The sequence below is a fragment of the Diachasma alloeum genome, unplaced genomic scaffold, assembly GCF_001412515.2.
Source record: "Diachasma alloeum isolate Michigan unplaced genomic scaffold, Dall2.0 Dall_scaffold_01026, whole genome shotgun sequence".
Classification (NCBI taxonomy): domain Eukaryota; kingdom Metazoa; phylum Arthropoda; class Insecta; order Hymenoptera; family Braconidae; genus Diachasma; species Diachasma alloeum.
The window spans coordinates 97637-120401 of NW_021681138.1; the positions used below are offsets into that span (position 1 = coordinate 97637).

Here is a 22765-nt window from a genome sequence, read left to right on the forward strand (position 1 = left end):
ATCGCTGCTACAAACTCGGGTTTTCAACTCGGGTTTTCAACTCGGGTTTTCAAGTGAAAGCCCGAGTTGAAAGCCCGAGTTTGTAGCAAAGATGTCAGACAAGATATGAATGTTTTTTTGGGCTCAAATGAAAGAGCGGGTCGAGAAATGGCGTGCTAGGACCTCTAAAGATGGTTTTGAACCAGCGGAGAGTCCCAGACCCCAATGTTCTATACATACTCCTAGACCCCATTGTCCTCCTAGACAATGTTGTCACAACTCTGCTTTCCAATTGAAAACAGACATCATCTTTAGATACATTTGTCATGTTGAGCCGCTCAAATGAAAGAGCGGCTTGAGAAATGGCGTGGCGATGCCTCTAAAGATGGTTTTGAACCAGGGGAGACTCCTAGACCCCACTGGACAGTGTTGTCACAACTCTGGTATCCAACTGAACTGCCAGAGTTGAAAACCAGAGTTCATTACAGAGATGTCAGACAAGATGTGAGTCAGAATCTACCGTGAATCCGCGGTAAAATTCATCGTGGAGCGTGCGAATAGACACTGCCAACGGTTTAAGTCGACATATCTCCCAGTGGAGTTTTTGAGGAATATTTCCGAATCTAAGGGAGATAGCGAAATTTTCGTCATTGAATAAATATAATACAGTTAAATAAGACGGATAATTCATGCACGGAAAGAAATATTCAGCAAAAATTACGGAACAATTCACGTAATCCGGAATGGGGAATCTTTTTCCGGCAATTTTTATAGGAATGGAAGAGAAGACATCTGAAACGTTCAGTGAATTTTAAGGTTCATCACCTAACAAAGTACGAAATTGTCACGTAATTTTTCCCGAAGAAGTAAAATCTTACAGAAACTTGCCGATTTATTGTGCCTCCAAAAGCAAAAATTCTTGAACGTTCAACAATTTTTATGTAGCTGGTGAGTTATTTCTACGTTCCGTTCCGTAAAATTTCTCAATCGTTGGGGAAAAAATACGGAACGTCTTGTTTTCCCCACAGCGGTGAGTCTTAAGACGGGTGGGTAATTTTTACGGAACAAATCGTAGAATTTACGTGGCGATTCGTACAATTTCAGTTCCGACTCACACTTTTTATTGAATTTTACTTCGCTCGCAGATTGTGTTTCAAAACATAATTTTTACATTTTTTTTGCGGTAATTTTTATTGAATTTTCATCTCCGTGTAGCAATTAATTCTAAACTCAATTTTTTGGAATTATTCAACAAATTGAAAGCAGAAAATCATTCAATTACTAGACAATAAATCAACGGTTTGTGAATGCAAATGCAATTCACTCAATTGAGTTCATGTTCTTGAGATGAAAAGATTTCGAAAAAGTCATAATAGTTCCCCCCCAAAATTGGTTGCGTCGTAGAAGTAAGAATTGCGCATCATTAATGGGGGAAGCCAAACTTTCCATGGTAACACGATCACCTCGTGAAATAATACTACCGTCGTGTCGTTCGAAAGTTCCCGGAATTGTCTCGCCTCGTTTACAGATTGTCCCCTTGTTCGATAGTTTCTCCTAAAAATAGTTTAAACTAAATTTTTTTTATCCTATTTGCAATTTCAAATCGAAGAAGTAATTTCAAAGTGACGATTTTTTGTCCTAAAATCCTCGAGTGAGTTGTGATTGGACTTACTGAAGGGGCGCAGAAGGGACATCTTTACCAGAGGATTTCCCATATTTTTTAGCCTTTGTGGACTGAAAGCTTTACTGGAAAATGCTCAAGTTCCAAGCGGCCACTAAGGAAGACCTCAAGGTCGCGGCGTGCATAGAGAGAAAAAGACAGATTGAAGAAGCAAGAAAGTCGCGGATTTTCAATCCACGAGTGAGACGTATTGGGGTGAGGTTATCCGGATGTATATCATCTCTATTTATTGTACAAACTTATCGTTCGGGTCTTACTGTTTGCTCCATCGATTCCCCCGGTCTGACCTTGGGGGACTCCACGATAGGAAAGAAAGAAGAAAAATACGAGAATTCTAGTTTTTTCTCAATGAATTTGGGCATTCATTCAAGTTTACGTGAATGGAAAAATTTAATTGAAAAAAAACAAGATTTTGCTGGGCAATTCTATTGAATTTCTGTTGGAATTGGGGTTTTACATATTTCTTGATTGCTGGATATAAACAATTAATGGAAAATATGAGACACGAATTGTTTCATTCCAATGAATAATTAAAAATTATTACTTCTGCTTCATGACATCTGTTATCTCTTGATTTTTCTGAGTAAGAAAAAAATTTTTTCAGTTCATTCAGTAGACGAATTCATAATTTCATAATTTAAAGTAATTTCTTTCATAATTTCTGGTCATCAATGAAACTGTAACAGTTTTCTAAGATTTTATTTGAAGAATTGCTCAATCGAATTTAAGTCACTTATTTATTATGAAATTTTATCATCGTCTATTTCAACGAATTGATAATAAAGTTCCGAAAATCAACAATTCAGACGAGTTGCATAAAGAGAAGTCAATCCCTCAGCGAGCGAATCATTCCTCCCAACATTTCCCATGAACCATATAAAATAGCAAAAAAAAATTCCTGCGTAGATAGATAAAGAGTTCCTGGACAAGCAGATCGCGGAGAAGGAACAGCTGCGTCAGCTGGAGCGAGAAAAAGAGCACCAGCTGGATGAGACACTAGTGCGCAACAGCCAACTCGCGATTATACTTGAGCAAAGAGAGGAAGAGGTGAAACGATAAACTTCGTGTCTATCGTATTTATATTGCTACCATTTATTTTCCTCTACTCGCGAACGAGGTCACACTATATTCCTTCATTTTATAATACCCTCTACATTGATTGAGAAGAAAATTGATGGATGGATATGAAAAAATGTAATATACAAATCTAATGCTTTCTCTGAAAAATTCTATTGTTATTCCACTGAAATTCTACTTTTTTTTTTGCTTTGATTTCTGTTGAAAATCATGCAACTCTGTCGGGAGATTTTTCCAATGAATATTTTACAGAATAAAAGTCCCTAGATTTTTATTTTTATATGAATTATTCTCTCACTATTTTTTTTATTTTTTATTCTTCGCTGCAAAATCTAGCAGAAAAAATAGAAAATTTCCGATGAAGAATTGCTACAAAAAAATCGACATTACCGGACTTTTTCCTCTAAAAAATATTTTTCAAACGATCCAATGCAAAATCGCTTCACTCGCAGTTTTCTCCAAAATTTCTTAAAGAAAACTCGAGATTTTTCAACGATATTTTCGCTAATCTCAACTAAATCTCGTAATTCTACCGTATTCCACGAAACTCATCTCCGCGGGTGCAATATCACACCCGAGAGCCGTCTAATTATAAAACCGAGAATGCAGGGAAATTCAAGGGCATGATGCAACGTTACACGATACCATCTTCCTCGGAATAGATTATTCCACCCCTTCTAAACCTAACGACGCAGTTTTAATTGTTAATAATCCCCCAGGAGCGAAGAAAATTGAATAAAGAGATTAACGACTATCGACAAGTGTTTCAACGCGCGCAAGATCGACGGGAATTCGATCTCTATGATCCGGATCAATTGAGGAAGTCATTGCCGGCTAGAGTGGATGACGACGATCCTAGGATTGGATTGGCATCAGCGCAGAAGTAAGATTGTCGATTAAAAATTTTTATTTCTTAAAAATCCCTTCCCGGGTAAATTTCAAATCAAGATTTTTATTTCCACATGGAGAGAAATATTCAATACAAATGACGTATCTTTTCCGTAATTCCGGAGGGCAATGTGGTTGCAGGAGATTTTACGGAACTGTCACGTAATTTTTACCTAAAACTACAGAATTTTTCCAGAGTGTTCCGTAATTTTTACCCCCGACGTCAAACCAAAGGGAGGGGTATATGCTTTTGACACTCGGTAACCTAACTCTGCAACGTCGATGTCCACACGAAACTGCATGAAAAACGATTCGAAAAAATGAGTTTTTAATTTAAAATGATGAAAACACTCCAAGGAATTGAACCACAAAGCCCTTTTTTACCTGAATCTCTTATGAAAAAATACGATACCGTCACTTAAATTTTCTGAGTGGATTCCATAATCGATGAGCGAACTGCGAGTTCTGTAATTTGTAGTGAACATTTCTCTCCGGTGACACGTAATTTCATCACTGCGACATTTCATCCGCCCGACAAATCACCCGAAAAAAATCAGATTAAATATTCTCGGTGTAAATGTATTCTCCACAGTTATATTCTCCGTTTTTTCTTCTGCTTTCTTTTATTTTATCAATATCTTAGTACCGAAATTGCGGATGAAATGTCGCAGAATTTTTTTTCAGCGAATGAATTGTTGCCGGCTGAAATTCCCAAGAATTTCTTCGGCGGATGATATGTCGCAGTGATGAAATCACATGGAACCTTCTCTCCGTGTATCGATTCAAATGCGTCGTTTTTCCGAATGCAATCATCCAATGAATTTCCCCAGATTTGAGGGTGAAGATCCGAACCAGGCGGAGCGTCTGAAGCTCCAAAAAGAGCAGATGCAAGCCTGGCTGATGCAGCAAGTCCACGAGCGACGAGCGATCGAAAGTGAGCGCAGAAACGCAGACGAAGCTCATCAGGACGCCGTCATCTCCCGGGACAAACGAGCCGGCATGCTCGAGCGGATGGAGATGGAGTGCCGAAGGCATCTGGAAGAGGCCAACGCTCAGTTCAATCGCAAACTCGTAAATTTCCCCAGAATCCACTAATAGATTCGCGAAATGCTTCGCGTCATAAAAGTTTGACGGATTTCCTGTCGTCATTTTGGCTCGTCTGTTTAAGGCAGAGGAGCAGGCGTATCGGAGGCGCACTGAGAGCTTCAAGGACGAGGAGGACAACCGCGCTGAGATATACAATCACGTGACCGGTGACTTCCTGACGGAAGCGAAGGAGCAGGCGGAGAGCAGTCGTGGTCCCCATCGAGTTCTCGCCGAACGCTACAAGGGCATGACCTTGGACGAGCTCAAGGCTATATGGAGTGAACAGTCGCGACAGATGGAGGAAATTCAGGTTGAGTGGATTGCGGGAGAAATGATGATACCAGAAATTAATTTTTTAACTGATGAAATAGCACGTCTATTCGATTAATTCATGCATTTGTCGAGTTTTTCGAGAAAAAATTAGCTCTTAAGGGAAATTAACCAACTTGATAGAAGGAATCATTACAGAGGATGAAGTTGGAGGAGAGACGTAGGAACGAAGAGTGGGACAGACTGATGGAGGGCAATGCCCGAGCTGGTGAGCTTTACCAACGAGAGCTGGATAAAAAGAGATTGTAAGTAGCTTTGTATGTTCAACTGAAAACAAGTGTCTGATAATCCATGCCATGCGTTTTTGCAACGGAGAATTTGTGATCTAGATTTATCTGTACTCATCGACCAAATTGGATTACGCATTCAGTTGGGTTGACGTGTAATGTTATTAGTGGTATTTAAGATTGGGGGATTACACGTGTATGATGTCTGCCGATATGTTTTAAGGCAAATCAGCAAACAAATTGCGGAGGAGAACCTGAGACTCGCGCAACAGCAGAGGATGCACCAGGAGTATTTGAACCGCAGGGTTTATAAGAAGGAACATATGCCGGAGTTCTTCCAGCAGTTCAACACTACCACACGTTGAGATGCAATTCAAATTCAATCATTCATTATTTTTCAGATAAATATTTACTATGACAAATTGAATTAATTTGATTTCGTTTTTATTGGAATCGCTTACCTTTTGTGGGTACATTACCTTGCGTCGAATGGGGGAATCCCCGATTTTCCTGAGGCTGGGGGGTATATGACATGAAACCAATACCATCTACCCTCTCCTTATAGAAGTGAAGATCAATACAAGCTTCGTTATAATCACGCCTAGAGGGCTGAGATAATTAAATTAAATATTCGAATAGAATATTTTTAAAAAATCCGTAGAAAAACCTAGCGTTTTCTCTAACAAACTCGATTGAATTTTATCGGAACTCTAGAATTCAATTGGAGTTATGTTAACAGTCTATTAAAAAAAGCTATTCGTTTCCTGCGCTTTTTTATGTGTCGAAAACTAATAACTAGAAGCGAAAAAAAAATTGAAAATTTTAATATCACCGGAAAATTTACAATAGGATGTAAAAAATTTATGACGGACATAAACTGAATTTCCATCATTGGAGCTTTAATAGTATGTAATAAAAAATGGCAACGATCCATATTTACAAAAACGCGGTGATATACTCACAAAACAGACTATTTCACTCTTATTTCTTATGTAAGTGTTAATGTTGAGTTGAACAGATGTTAATGAAAATAATAATAAATCTATACAAGAAGGTACGACCTCTCAGGGGTGCGAAAAAATGGACTAAGTGTCAGTTCCACGTGAACATTTAGTAAAATTTAGTGAACATGGATATTTTCCGATCGCTTCGACTGCAATACTCCATGACTTCTGCAATACTCCATGCATCTCGTCATATAGAATGGGTAGAAATTGAAAAATTAATTAGGAAACATTTGGCAAAAGTGGAGGGACTGCAGCCAATCAACATGATTATCCATGCTAAACTTCATAGCTTTATTCCAGTTATCAAATTTTGTATCAATTTTGTCTTATGCACTGGGCAATCACCCGAAGAGCTCCCTCTGGAGAACTAAGTTCATTAAATATTCAGAAATATGAACGATTAAATGGGAGCCCTCAGCTTGGCCATGAACTCATGAAGTAATGTCCAAAACTCAAGACCAACAGGTTCTTCCACCATATTCAATAATTCAGCAATCAATCCGCAAAATGGCATCGCCATTTTTGCGAACTATATTTTCATTACTATAATTGATCAGAACACTTTCAGTCACTACTGTCCACAATCGGTAGAACAACTTTCGACGAAAATAATAAAGCTCTCGAACGTACGGAGCATCGTAATCAAGGGAGCGTTAGTCTCAGCTGAGACATTAGCAGGAATGCGTATTGTCCGGTACGTTTGTGTATCTTCTGCTCTAATGCAGTTATCTCTCACGTTGCTAATGACTGCGGCGACAACTCATGAATTTTGCAATATCAGACGATTAGCAATACAAGAATTTATTGGACGACACATGGCTGAAGTGAAGAGGTTGTCGCCCATTCACATGATCATACAGCCTAAAGTAAGAAAAACAATTACATTTCTCTAATTACAAAACTAATTTGTTGCTTTAAATAAACTATATCGTCTCTCGAGGTGAAATCGCTCAAGACAACTCCATAAAATAAATTAGGCAATATACGAATTCATTGAAGTGTTTATGAATTTCTTACTCTAGACGTTGGGTTCTCGTGTCACGAGATGGAAAAACGACTGAGAATACTAACACAGTCAATCATAAATCAGGAGCTCTCATATTTAATGAATACTCCATTCGAGAAAGAACAATGGTTGTCATTCAAAAAATTATTTCCCTTACCTTTTCATAATTTTCAGGTCGATCACGCTATATTAAACTTTATCACAATGGGATACACTTCCTTGCGACCGGTGTTCCTCGTGCAAGAAGACGGCTTCGTCCACCCATACATCGACTCCATCTGTCCGAAGCTCCGTCACGTCGTCGGAATTTTTGAATCTATTGATACTGTACACCCAATCAATTGGAAGATGCTCTACGGTTCCACCTGCCTGTCACGAACCAAAATCGTCCTCTGGATCACGAGGCACGCCGATGATGACGACATAAAGAGTATCCTGAAAGCGTTCTGGTCCCTCGATTTTCTGAACGTTATTCTTGTCACAATGAGCGATGATTCAACCAATCATGGGTTAGCTGTCCACAGTTACGATCCCTTCTGGGTAAATAAAGGGGGAGTTCGAGGGAAAGTGTACACCCTCGCAGTCGCTGATTTACTCTACCCTAACAAGATGAAGAATCTCCAAGGGTATCCTATAGCAGTATCGATGTATGACACCTTCCTGTCACATCCTGTGACGAATATCTCTCAGTTGCGGGCCAACAGCGATGTCGAGTTACTGCTGTCTCTGTCGTCGTGGCTGAATTTCACGATTGACCTGAGAAGTCGGCCGATTTCTACAGCCGAATATTACAGGATGAAATCACCAAATGGAACAGTAGTCGGGATTATTTACGATTTGATAACAAATTATTCGGAAGTGTTGGGTAACAGCCATATCTGGGGAAAAGCAAGCGATCGTGTCGAGTTCCTCCTACCGCACGCGCGCTTCATTTCTGAAGCTGTGGTGCCAATGCCTGAAGTCATTCCAGAAATCATTTGCATATTCAAAAGTTTTGACGTTATGACATTCATACTACTGATTCTGTTCTCTTTCATTTCGGTCATTTACATGTATTCTAAGGGAACAAACGCTCCCGTCCTGAACACTTTTCGATTGATCATTCATCATCAGTTTTATCAGGTAGGGACGAGAGTGTCTGAGAAGGTGTTGGCCATTAGTTGGATCGTATTCGCTGGATTATTTCTTTTAATTCAGCAGAGTCACCTCATTGAAAATATGACGAATCCGTTATTTGAGAAGCGAATTGATACGCTGAAGCAGTTGGCGGACAGCGATCTGACTGTGATGACCGATGCAGAACACTTTCCGCTTTTGAATCGGTCGAGGGATGAGGTCATGCAAAAAATAGTTAGTCGAATAACAACTAAACACTCCTCTAGGTACTGTTACGAACGGTTGATTGCGGGTGGAAATGTCGCATGTTTCCTGAACACGGTGATAATTTCGAGTGTGCGAAGCAAACCTGAGATCACTCAATCTTATTTGAAGATTCCCAAGATGCATAAAATGCGCGAAATCGTGGGACAGTATTGGCGCGCAATTATTGTGAAGAAGGGATTTCCGTATTTATCAAAATTCAATGCAGGTATTGGCAGGTTAATGCAGACTGGGTTTGTGACAAAATGGCAGGCGAGGGATCGGGAGAGGCTGAAACCAAGAGTTATACACGCTGACGATGCGGTTCCACTCAATCTCTCGCATTTTCGTGGACCTTTTATAATTTTTCTTTTTGGCATAGTCGTTGCGACGTGTGCATTTATTTATGAGATAGTAATTTATAGAGTCAAGTATTAATGACTGGATTCATATGGGGAATTAATAAACATAGTTTTGGATGTTTTTTCATATTTATAGGGTTGAAATTATGAGGTATTGGACTCAATATAAAATTACTCTATTGCTAGATGAGATTGAAACTGTCAACAGAAAAAAATATTCTTTTCTCGTCAATGTATTCTTTCTATGGTGTAACCCTATGGAGTTTATTTTCCTCAAGTAAATCTGTCCCACTCCATCAAATAGTCTCACGTAGAAGATATATTATAGTTTTCGGCAGAGCTAATTTTTTCTCTCAGTGTAGCCACTGTAAATCAACTGCTCTAGTGTTATAAACCAAAATTTGAATAAAATTATTAACGAGCGGGGAATGCAGTCATCAATATCTGCCATCGTGAAATATAATAGATACAATTGCTGTATTCACATAAAATAAAATAAAAACTACAGTTCTATTTAATGTTTTGAGGTGCTTGTATTCGAAATTTTGCCATATTTATTGCAAATACCATCGACCCACTCCCAGGTTACAACACTTAACTATTCTGTATCACTCCCAGGGCTGTTTTACTCAGTCAAAACTTAGATGTTTTTAAGGTATAAATTACACGGAAAGCAGCATGCTATATGCTATCTTTCGACTTTCCGAACCTCTACACGAGGAAAACAATCAAATAATTAACAATGCACAAAAAAAAAATTTGGAGGCGCACGGACTCGAACCCAAGACTTAACCATTGTTTGATTCAAATAATCCCGCTTTCGGGCGCCCAATAACAGACCTGCCTCCTCTCGTTCATTCTAAGAACTGGCATCCGCAACAATACTCCACGTTGTCGTTCCTCCACCAATCGAACGCGAAGTAAACACTCAGCGATGGCAGCCCACTGGTCGATTCCCTTAGACAACAAACAGGTTTTTGCGAAAATAGAAGTGAGAAATATTTGACTTTCTGGGTCAGCAGCAGAGTCATTCTTGATGGTGGTCAGTAGTTAAGGGCAACCTGCAGACCAATCAACGATCCATCGGAGCTGTGGGTTATCAGTGTATAACTATGGCTTCAGCTACTCTCCACTCAACTCGATTCGGTGAATACCCCAATCAATTTTATGTGTCAATTATTTTTAATTATTCGATTTTTTTCTTCCAATGAAAATCATTCAAGATTCAAATTTCCACACATCGGTGATGTATTCATTATTTGACACACTTCATTACTTGAGTTATTACTCAATTGTTGTTGGCGGAAACCTTTGCACCCTTGCATAACCTAGGATTTTATTGGAGAATTTCTATAATTTTTTAAACTAAAAAACTAGAAATTTTATTTCCTTGATGCGCTCCATAAATATATTCTATTATATAATAGATGACTTCTTTGCAAGAGGTAGGAACAAAAAATTTTGTGATCTTCCTTTTGTACAGTTGATGGATCGAATTCTATCTCAGAATCATCTTATTTTAATAATAAGATGATATTAATAACATAATTGTTTAACGTAATAATTGTGGGAACATTTCATTTTTAGTTAAAGGGTTACAAAAGCTCTCTAAGAGAGCGTACTCAGATGCCGCCTTTCCAAAAATCACTACTCACTATACAATAGTTCCTAGAGAGACGGATCCACGATGGAAAGGTAATTAATTTAGCATTGGAATAATGCCGTAAAGTTGATTAGTTTCAAAAGAATATCTTTGGCTCGAATAGGGACATTTATTTTGGGACTAATTGTGATTGAGGCTTTTCGTATATTTCACTCCACCTTTTGCTGTGAAATATTTATTTATTTTATTCATTTGCTTATTCAATTCAAAACAGCCGAAGCTAATTACAAGACCTATAAATGGTATGAAAATAACAAACGCATTGCAGTTTACATATTCAGATTAACATAAATGTCTAGCGGTAAAGAGAAGATCAAGGTAGTAAACCTCGAAAGTAAAAAGATCACAATTGTTGTTTGTGACATCAATAATAAGTTGTTAGTTTCATATACCCCATTCAATATGAATATAATATAATATAAATGGACCTCGGTCATAATATCTTCCTATTTTCACATAGAAGTACATGAAGCTTAATTTCTTAACAGTCCATGGAATTGTTGATGAAATTGCATGACTTTTTTTCATGAAAAGTAAACTTGTCCCCCTCTGCGTTAAGCCGGGAGTGAATTCAATTGATAAATTTGTTCCAAAGTTATAAATATTGAACACAAATTCAAAAGTGTGAATTTTGTCCCACCTTTCCCCAATCAAAAAATATCGAACGCAAAGAAAAAAACTATTTGTTCAAAAATAATTCTGCAGATATAAGTATGGAAAGAGTAGCCGACGAGACCGACATCCTCATAATCGGTGGAGGTCCAGCAGGAATGTCAGCAGCGATTCAAGCCAAGAAATTAGCTGATAAAAATGGAAAAGACATTCGTGTAACTCTAGTGGAAAAAGCGTCAGAAGTGGGCGGTCACATTCTGAGTGGTGCTTGCATTGATCCAGTTGCCCTTAACGAACTCATTCCAAATTGGGAGGAATTGGGAGCACCTCTGAAGACCCCAGTAACCGAGGATAAGTTCGCTCTCCTCACGGAGAAAGGGAGAATTCCAATTCCAATATTCAAGGGAATGCCAATGTACAATCATGGAAACTACATTGTGAGATTGGGGCACGTTGTTGCCTGGCTCGGAGAGCAGGCTGAGGCTGCTGGAGTGGATATTTACTCTGGTATTGCAGCTTCGGAGATTCTGTATCATGAGGATGGCTCGGTCAAGGGGATCGCTACTAATGATGTGGGCATCGCCAAGGATGGCTCGCCGAAAAGTACGTTTCAGAGGGGCATGGAGTTACATGCTAAGTGTACGATATTCGCTGAGGGGTGTCATGGACATTTGACGAAACAATTGGTGAGGAAATTGAATCTTCGGGCTGACTGTGAACCACAGAGTTATGGAATTGGACTCAAAGAGGTAAATTCACTGCTTTTATCATTTTCTAGGGTTACTTGGGGTCAAATGAAAGAGCTAATGTTTGAATGAAGATATTGGAAACAAATATTTATTTCAATGAGACTTGAATAAGCGGAATTCATTTTTACGCTGATTTTTCAGAATTTTTTTAAACGGAAAGGTTTCGAATTTCATAAGCTTGCAGAGAGTCTCTCGGACATTTTACTGTTCCCCCGATGTTTCCCTAAAAATATTCATCAATAAATTGTCTTATTATGTTGTCTTGAGTTCTCATTTTTCAATTCACAAATTTAAATGTTAGAACTACATTTTACTGTTTTTCGACTCTAGGTAGATTCGTGTGCTGGTGCCATAAACGAAACGCAATTTACATCTTTGGAAAAATTATTGTGTAGCACTAGAAAAATTAGTAAAAATGAAAAACCATAATTTTTTTCAAGAATGAACAAATCTTTGATTTAAGATTTCTTCCCATCATCCATCACAGCAAATCTCTGAACTAACTCAAGACAAATTAATCACAATTTTTTAAGATCTGGGAGATTCAACCGGACAAACACAGACCGGGAGCAGTGGAGCACACGATTGGCTGGCCACTGGACAAAAACACCTACGGAGGTTCGTTTTTGTATCACCTAAACGAGGAAACCCCATTAGTGGCAGTGGGTTTTGTAGTCGGTCTTGATTACTGGAATCCGTACTTGCACCCGTTCAAGGAGTTTCAGAGGTTTAAGCAGCATCCTGCCATAAGACCGACTTTCGAGGGAGGAAAGAGGTAAAAAAGTCATCTACTGTCTCTGATGTCGTAAAGCATCTTATGATGGTTTCTAACGAGAAGTCTATCTTGCTCAAATTAATTTAGGTCAGCTGTCTAATTGAATAGAAAATTATAGCACTTCCTCCAAGAAATTCTATTGAATTTTAACGTGCAGCTTTTGCTTCTTCCATATAATTCATTCTATCGGGATTATTTCTATAAGGATTTTCTATCTTCGATTTTTTTATAAAAAAGAAATCAAACTACAGCGGAAAGAAGCTTTGAAAATTTAGTTGCAAAACAAAGCTGTTTGATCCATTTCTAAAAATGCAGTTCCCAAAAGTCCAAATTTTGTCTAAACTAAGAAAAAGGGCATGATTGGCTAATAATTTATACATATTATTTTCACTATGGTGAATACATAGAATGACGAATACATAATTCATTAAAAAGGAGTTGAGATCTGCTTTTTCTATCTTTAGAGTTGAGAAGAACTTTGAGAAATGATCTTTGAAAATTTTCACGATGAAAAATTAACGTTGTGAGTTTATGAAATTAGGCGCATCTACCAGTGAATTTACTCCCATTTGCCAAGTGTGAAAATGTAACCTTTTGCGAGGAACTGTCTACTAATTTTCATGTCAATCCTCTATTAACAAATAGGTGAAACACTTTTGGTCAGCAATATATCGCGTCAAGCCTGTGCAAGACTTCGGAATATTTCAAGTTTATCTTTGCTTATCAATACAAAACACTTATTTAAATATAAAATGTACATTATTATTATTATGTACATTTTATATGCAAATAAGTAGTTTTTATTTAAAAGCTAAGATAAACTGGAAATATTCCTAAGTTTAGCATATGCTTAGCAAAATAGATTGCGGACCAAAAATGTTTCACTTTTAAAAAATAAATATATGTAAGAAAAACCAAAGAAAATCCACAGAAAAACAATACGTTCATTCGCAGGGTGGCTTATGGTGCTAGAGCACTCGTAGAAGGGGGATTCCAAAGTCTCCCGAAACTGCAGTTCCCTGGAGGGTGTCTAGTGGGTTGTACAGCTGGATTTCTAAATGTTCCGAAGATCAAGGGAGTCCATAACGCCATGAAGAGTGGAATGCTGGCTGTTGAGAGTGCAATCGAAGCGATTGTCGATGCTGAGACGAATTCCCCGGCGACAACTGGACTCGAGCCCAAAAATTATACGGATAAGATTAAAAATAGTTGGATATGGAAGGAGCTGTATGCCGTCAGGAACTTCAGACCTAGTTTTCATAGCAAGCTGGGGATGTACGGGGGTCTGATGTACTCTGGTTTTTCGATGCTCGTTGGGGGCAGGGAGCCTTGGACTTTGTCTCACGGAGGTAATTCTCAAGTTTGTACATTTCTATGTTCATTCCCCATGATAGAACTGGACTGTTATTTTGTAAATTGGTCTCTTCTTGTTAAAGAAAGAAAAAGATTGTTACCCCTCATGTACGGGATCGATACCGTGCATCGAGTCATGACAATGTGAATGACTCTCTTCAAAATTGATTCTTTCTAAAACTATGGGAAGTAACTCAACCGAACAAATAATAATGAAAAAAGGAATACTGTGGCTTCAACTACATATCGGTTTCATAATTTTCCGTTGATTAGAAGTCATTGAATTCTAGTTGTATCGTACACCATGAAAAATGAATCAATAATGTAATTCTTTGATGATTACTAAAGTTGAAATTTTCTCTTTTGAACATACAAAATTTCTAAACATGGATAACAAGACAATTCAAAGGTTTGTGGATAATTGATTCTACGGGATTTATCGCTGATGTTTCATTCTCGAATGATGATAGATCATCTGATCGGAAAATCTCATCTGTTGCAGAACATTTTCGTAATATTTCGTTTGATGTTACAGGGCTGCTATCACATAATCCTTGTCATTCTATGTAACACTTAATTTTCTACATTTGAATGCCGTTCAATCATTGAACTGAACAATAATTTTTGTTTAGAAAAACCAAATGTTCATCTGTTTAGGATTAAACTTTCAAGACTTGGTAATCACGAAGATACGTTCCAAGTTGTCCGAATTCATCTCCTTCATTTTCTTCTGATCTCCTTAATAATTATCGTATTCCGTTACCACGAAAGCACAAAGCATCAACATTCCCAAAGAATTGATTATGTTACCGTGGAATATGAAAATACTTTTAACGAGGAAATTTTGCCACATTAAAAAAATGCTATTATCGTGCTATATAATCGTGCTATTTTCTTCTGAAGCCACTCTGTTGGAAGACAATTGCATACTTGATGAAGCTGTCTTCACTTTAATGCAAATACTCAATCAATATATGAATTTGAATATGTAACAGGTGCTGATCACACAAAATTGAAGCCAGCCTCTCAGTGCACACCGATAGACTACCCGAAACCCGACAACCAAGTGTCTTTTGATCTCCTCTCCTCAGTGGCACTAACTGGAACGAATCACGAAGGTGATCAGCCCCCCCACCTCACCCTGAAGGATGACACGATACCGGTGAAGCAAAATTTGGCCATTTACGATGGCCCCGAGGGTAGATTCTGTCCTGCTGGTGAGTTTCTGATTCAATATTCCCTTTGCTACTTCAGAAATTTCATATTTATATTCAAACTCCCTGGGGTAATTTCAAAATCTCCATACTAATAACTTATTCCAGTTCAAAGCGCCTTCCAATCTTGCAATTCTCTTTCTCTCCGCGAATCAAATTCCAACGTACCGAGAGAAACTTAAATTTATTGCATCGACAGTTGGAAAATCCGATTTTCAAATTCCCGATCAATTGGAAAAAATGGCTATCGGTTACGAATGGCTCTACTCCAAAACTTTTCTATAAAAATGTTGGTGAAAAAAACAAATACCCACCATTTCAATTCACAGCGGGGCTATTCCTCAAACAATCATTTATTCCAGTCTACGTGAGAAGATAAACTGAGAATGAGTGAGAGGGAAATGCAGGACTGGCAGTTGGTTTTATCGGTTCCATTAATCACTCTGTCGATTGCCGTTTATTCGCGCCAATGGAATCACCCGGGCACGTTCAATTGTACTCGACAGTTCAGAGTTACTATTACTTGGGGACAGATTGTTCGACGATTTAAATTGCACAACGTAAATCAATTGAGAAAAAAATTGAAATTTGAGTTTAGTGCATTTTTTGACAGAAATTGCCGGTACACTTTGTGAAAATCGATGGAAAATGTAAATTTCAGTTCAATTACTCCAGGAAAATTTATAGAATGAGGACAATTCTGGTGGATATACTCTTCAATTTCCAGTACTGAATATTCATGTTTCCATTGAGAATTCAAGTCATTTGAGGAATTCTTGTCTTTTTGCAGCTCAAGACTTGGAATTTCAGTTAATTTTCCGCGAAATATGAAATCGAATTCAATGTCACTCTGCCAATTTGAATTTCTTCTGACATTTTATTTCCCGAAGGCGAATTCTGTAGCGAAGCGATAAAACGGTTAAGTCGATTTAGCCCAAGCTGAGTTTTTCAGGAATATCTACACTGATAGAATGATTCACTTATTGCAAACGAGATTCGTTAACTATTAACGAATGGTAGAGTTGAATATGACCAAATAAATATTCATCAATAGTAACGAATGGTTCACTTGAAAGGTGAAAGTCGAGTCAAACAAGACTTCTCAAATATGCATTTATTAACTATTAACGAATGAACATTTGGTGAGACCGCATAGACCCTAGCCTTCAACCAAATCCATTTGTTAACAATAACTAATCCCGTCTATCCGTGTAGGAATCTAACACTGATAGAATGATTCACTTATTCCAAACGAGATACCTTAACTAATAACGAATGGTAAATTGAATATGACCAAATGAATATTCGTTAATATTTAACGAATGAGTTACTTGAAAAGGATAAAATCGAGTCGAACAAGGCTCCTCAAATGTGCATTTGTTAACTATTAACGAATGAACATTTGGTGAGACCGAATAGACCCTCGTCTCCAACCAAATCCATTCGTTAAAAAAAACCAGTCCTTTCTATCAGTGAAGAGAGATGCGAAATTTTCTTCTTAATAACCTTTTTCCAAGCCCTCAATTCGCTCTACATAAAAGTTTATGACACAAATTTTACTATCTTGATTAGATTTCAAGATATTCATTAAAAACGGGCCAATAGTCAAAGCTTCGCTACTCTATTTTCAATTGGATGTTTCGAGAAACATTTTCTCGATGTTCTTTATTAAGTCATTCAAGTCTGTATGCTTCGTCTTCCGTTATGAATACAAGAGACTTTATTAAATGTAAAAAGTAACAGCTGGTAAACAGGAATATGTTGTAACTGATATACACGAAGAGAATGAAAATTCTCCCGTAATTTTCCCCAGTGCGCGAACGCTGCGGCTGACACTCGCATTGTTTTGTTTTCTTTTTATCTTCATTTTCCATTATTCTGAAAGATCTTGGGGATCTACTGTTCCTCTCGTTCGTAACAAAGAGAGGAAAAGCCCTTGTTCGTCTCTTTGCGGATTGCTGTGAATAGCCCACGTTATGTCGGTGGTGAAGTGGTGAAACGTAGCATTCCAAATGCGGTGTTATAGTTGGATATTAAATTATTGGGATAGTCGAGTACATAATGGGTGATGATCTCCTTCATTTGTACATTTCCATTTCTAGAAGTGACGTATGCAGGTACCTGTCTACGTTTTCACAAATTTATGCGTTTTTTTCAATACCCAGAAATTCTTCACAGTTTTACATGAAGTTGAGAAATTTTTCAGAAAAACTGAATATTTCTGGCAGCAAGAAGACGGGAATTCTCTAATTTACTTGAATTTTTAAGTAAAAGATGAATATTCAATGCCAAATTACTCTAAATTTTCAATAGATTGGAAATCCACGAACATATTAACCTGATTTCTATTAATTGCTATGAAATAATTAAACTGGAATTTACAGCTTTTATTGATTTTTTCCAAAAAATTTTGAATTTTCAATGCACGGAGAGAAAAATTGAATGAAAATTACAAGAAAATTGTGGCGAATTCTACTATACGAAAGGCAATAGTTTTATAGTTTCGGGACAAATTGCCCTGAAGTTTAGTAAAGTTTCGCAAGTCGACGGAGAAAAATCCACTATTTTCCAGGGATCGACAATCATTATTTTTGTAATATTATGAGAAGTTGAACCTTACAATAATTAAGATTTACTTATCTTCATCGAAATTTGAAAAATTGTGAAATAATTGATCATTTAAATTTTCAATTGAATATGAATTAAGTAATTGATAAAATGATATTGTCAATTGACTATTGAGTAAATAATTCACAATTTGAATATTTAATTGATGACTGATTTAATATTTTAAATTTTTTGGGTAATATTAACCAGTTAACTAATGCAAAATTTAACGTAAAAATAAAATCTTCTCGCATTTTTTGCCTCGATATAGGGTGAAAAAGATCATATGCCCAAATGTCTTGAAATTTCAGTGAAACCTTGACGTTATGAAAATTTCCCAGAAGTGTTCCAGAAATTTCAGCCCAAAATTACAAAAAAATGTTGCACTTTCCGCTAAAAAAGCAACCCCGTTAAAAAATATTCCCCATACCTCATGCTCACAACCCTCCACTCTATTACAATTAAGAACACCAACAACTCTTAATCTTCATTTCTGCCCAGAAGTTGAACTTCATCTGATAAAAATTCCGAGAAATTCTCGTCGCAATATTTCACCGTGAAAGTAGGCTACCTTGACGCCAGAGGAAACAAGAAAAAAAAGTGTGATAAAAAATACATGAGAGGCAATACCAATAAATTGTACAACCTCTAACCCCATTGGCAACGAGACGCGAAGGTATCGCAAGCCGAAAAATTATCGGGATGCGACAATTTATTCGCTGGGAACCTCATGAGACTGAGAGCTTGGCTTTTTTCCTCCTGGCTCATCTCTTCTTTCTTTCTTACCACTCGTGGTATTCGCACCCTCGCTACAGCGTTTTCAGTGAAAAGTGGGGGGTATCGACCGCGGTGTCCTTGAACCTGACTCTCCCGGACGAGCCCCGCGCGGCTAGACAACCCCGGACCAAACGCAAGTTACTTCACCCATCACGAAAACCAGCCAGTTCCCATCCCTCCAGACCATTTCAACATGAAATACCGATTAATTTCTTCAACATCTTCGTTTGGGCGGTGGAACAAGTTTTCTGGTATTTATTGACGTGTTTTCATCGATTTTCCATGTCTGGAGGAATTTCTAGTAATTTCTCAGTGAAATTTTCAGGCTTTTCATCATGTTTTATAATACGATTTAGTTGATACAATTGACATCATTCGTTTGATATACTGTTAGAAAAAAAATGGCAAAAAATCTCATGGAGATTTGATTTGTAATTTTAAGAAGAATGACATTAAATTTTACTTGGGGGTCATGAAGGTCTATATTTCGCTGAAAATTCAATGAAATTCTAAATTTTTCAGCAACAGGAACTCAGAAATTTTCCAAATTACGCAGAATTTTCAATTAATTTCATTGATATTAAATTGAAAATATTAAATTACTAATTCAAGAATATATTTACCTGAATTATCTTGATTTCTACAGATTATCATTGAATAATTTAAATGAAATTCGCAGTTTCTATTGACTTTTTCATGAAATTATGAATTTTTAATGACGAAATTCCTTGAAATTTCAGTGAAAATATAACGGGATAATTTCCAAGGTAAGTAGCACTACTGTCCCCTATTACATGATACGCACGTTTTTTTAAATTGAATTCATTTATTAGTTGAATTCCACTTTTTCATTAGTTGTGAATCTGTAATAAAAATTAATCTTCTCACGAGATAAATAGGATTTTGTTCCAAGTTCCGAGAATTTTCACGGAAGCGTGCTAGAGATGTATTCATGTGTTCGGAACTCTACACGTGACACTGAGAACAGATTTTTATTCACTATTTTACTGCTGACTCGCGAGTTCTTTGTTGTCTATTCTCTTTTATTATTTCATCCTGGAATATGAAATTTTCCACTCAATAATATAATCCCTCGAACAGATTCGCACGAGTATTGAAACATGTCTGGTATTTATTGACGTGTTTCCGTGAATGTTTCACACTCGGAGGAATTCCTTGTGTATTTTAGGGGCGAGCAGAGCGAATGGAATTTTCAGAATTTCTTTTTCAAGCTTCATTATGCAATTGAGTTTATGTAATTGTTATTGTTCATTTGATGCAGATTACAGGTCAAACAAGTGGGTAATTGCTTTCATCACAACGTAACGAATATATTTTTGCTAATAAATTAGTAGTTTGCGTCCGAATGGAATTTTTAGGGCTATGTATTTTAAATTGAATTCAATGATTCATGGAACCCAATTCGTCTGAATTTCCCGTGTTAAATCCCGGAAATTTATGTCAGGTTTAATTTCTACTGAATTCTCAGGAAACCTTGTCATTGAAAAATCACATATTCCATTGTATTTCTATTCGAATGATCTGAAAATCAATAAAATTTTGGATTTTTCAGTTCAATTGTTTCGTGAAAAATTGTAAAAATTAGGAAAGTTCAGGGAAAAATTGAAAATTCATGTCATTTCATGTCTGAATATTCATGTTCCATTAAAAATCCAATCAATTTGTGAAGTTTGCGTCTCACTATCACCGAAAACTCGTGAATTTCCTTGAATTCTACCTAAAACTTGAAATTTCATACCCATTTTTCTCCTAAATCGGATTCAATGTCACTCTCATGAGAATTACTATCATATTTTCCGGGAAATTGCGGAAAATTTGAAGACAGTGAAGATGGCGTTGCGAAGAATATTCGCTTTATTTAAACATTTATTCCTTCAGTTATCAAAAGAACAGAAAATTTCGGATTTGACGAATGGAATCCTTCCATTCAGAAGCCAAATAGTCCCTCATATCCACCTTTCTCCAATTATATGATGGATCAACAATTTTTACTGAATCCGTTTATTACTTAGATTCACACTTTTCGTCAATCGTGTATTAATCTCGAAAAATGATGGATTCAGGCGATAATATCCTAATTTTTTTAGCTGATAATATTCCCTAAAGATGTATTACGTCTTGCCTACACCTCCTTTCAAATTAATCGCTCACTTTGCAATTTGTATCAATTCTCTTTCATTATTTCCCCTCACACCAAATTTCCCTCACTACAGTGACTTGCACAGTAAAGTTCATCACAACTTCTCCCCATCTACATTTCATTAATCAAATTATCCCCAGAACCGAAGAAATAATCCCGAAATGGAGTAAAAATCGAGTGGAATTGAGTTGGCAGTTGAAGTGGTGAATGAAAATGCTTTTTAGACTTCACTCGTTCCCCTCAGACAGTCGATAAACCCTCCCCTCTCACCTCGCCAACAACTTCGTCTGGATGAAGAAGGGGGTACAGTGCCTCGAGGAAGCAACTCGTTTCACTTCCCGACAGCCCTCTCACTCCATTCGTCTTGTGGGGTAGCATTGCGACGACAGGGGTGGCAACTCCGAGACGTTGGAGAAATGAAAGGAATGAGGGAAGAAAAAGGAGGTATATTCCTCGAGATGCGGAAGCAGGAAATCGTTAACTGAGGAAGTGGTTGGGTAAATTTATTGTCCATAACTCGGCGAAACTATTGCATATTTATCAAGAGTGGTTGAAAGGATGGAATATAGTGCAATTATGAAAGGGATCTGATGGAGAAGTTCTAGTTGTTGAAGAATATGAGCGAAGTTTTTTTATTTCATTGCAATTGATGCTCTAGTCCTCCAACTGCTTGACAACTTTTTTTAGCCCGAGAAATCCTTATTTTTAATTCATAAAATCGTGATTTCTCATCATTTTTATGTTTGGAAGAACGGAAATGTCTCGTAACAAATGGATTATCTCAACCAGTCAATTTATGCCTTTTGAAGAGCCAGAAATGTTGGAATAGATTGTAATTATGAAAGTCATCTGATGGAGAAGTTTTAGTTGTTGAAGGGTATGAGCGAAGTTTTTTTATTTCATTCCAATTGATGCTATAGTCCTCCAACTGCTTGACAACTTTTTTTAGCCCGAGAAATCCTTGGTTTTAATTCATAATATCATGACTTCTCATAATTTTTATGTTTGGAAGAACGGAAATGTCTCGTAACGAATGGATTAACTCAACCAGTCAATTTGTGTCAACTTTTAAAGAACCACAAAGGTTGGAATAGATTGCAATTATGAGAGTGATCGGAGGGATAAGTTCTCTCTTCTTTTTTTTATTTCATTGCAATTGATCCTCTAGACATCCAACTGCTTCATAACTTCGTTTTCGCGTGATAAATCCTAGTTTTTAATTCATAATCTAATGATTTTCATGTAAAATAAATGTTAAATAGGACTAAAATAGGATAAAATCCTCTCAATTCTCGTGATGAATGGGTCACCTCAACTAGTCAATATGTGTCAACTCCTGAAGGACCCTTTGTTTACGATATCTACCCGAGAACCTCATCCATCCTTTCATCTGATCCCCTAAATCTTCCAAAGTGTCTCGGTATTAGAATTCAATTCGTTTACCCTTCCATAAAAGCCTGAAAGAGAGAAATAAACCCGGGATCTATTTAAACAATGACTCGACTGGAAGTCGTGGGAGAGAAGAGGTAGGGAAAAAGAGGAAGTGAATGTAGAACCATACGAATTGGTTGGGAAAATGGATTTCCCGTTGGACATTGGGAAATTGTGGGTTGGGAATGGTGTACAGCGAGGAACGATACGTGGTTTATGGAGTGGAAGTTACAATGCTCTTCCAGTGGATGTTTGCCTCCATGGTGGTCAGACACGGTCAGTAGGCACAGGCCGAGCACGGTCGGGCATGAATTGTGAATGGAGAGGAGAGGCCATTTCGAAACGTAAAATGCTGCTGCTATCCACCACTTGGTACTTTTCTATCTCATTCGATCGGTGAATGAATAGTTGATGGTATCGG

The 22765-nt window shown here is 37.3% G+C and overlaps 3 protein-coding genes across 4 annotated transcripts in view; all 3 read left to right on the plus strand.

Moving 5' to 3' along the window:
* Positions 1-1729: 1729 nt before the first annotated feature.
* LOC107045618 (RIB43A-like with coiled-coils protein 2) lies at positions 1730-5633 on the plus strand. The gene is made up of 7 exons (XM_015267939.1): positions 1730-1855; positions 2567-2707; positions 3457-3620; positions 4456-4696; positions 4794-5021; positions 5180-5286; positions 5492-5633. The coding sequence occupies exons 1-7, from the start codon at positions 1733-1735 to the stop codon at positions 5631-5633; spliced, it is 1146 nt and encodes a 381-aa protein (XP_015123425.1). The 5' UTR covers positions 1730-1732.
* Positions 5634-7320: 1687 nt separating this feature from the next.
* LOC114841598 lies at positions 7321-9078 on the plus strand. Its single transcript, XM_029126640.1, has one exon. The coding sequence runs from the start codon at positions 7321-7323 to the stop codon at positions 9076-9078; it is 1758 nt and encodes a 585-aa protein (XP_028982473.1).
* An 857-nt stretch (positions 9079-9935) lies between these two features.
* The window catches only part of LOC107045613 (electron transfer flavoprotein-ubiquinone oxidoreductase, mitochondrial), a 14977-nt gene continuing 2147 nt past the window's right edge, over positions 9936-22765 (plus strand). The window contains exons 1-6 of one of the 2 annotated variants that reach the window (XM_015267938.1): positions 9936-10148; positions 10590-10697; positions 11371-12026; positions 12560-12801; positions 13756-14150; positions 15150-15371. In XM_015267938.1, coding sequence (XP_015123424.1) covers positions 10115-10148; positions 10590-10697; positions 11371-12026; positions 12560-12801; positions 13756-14150; positions 15150-15371 — 1657 coding nt within the window. In that variant the 5' untranslated portion in view covers positions 9936-10114. The other variant, XM_015267937.1, reaches the window with a different exon arrangement.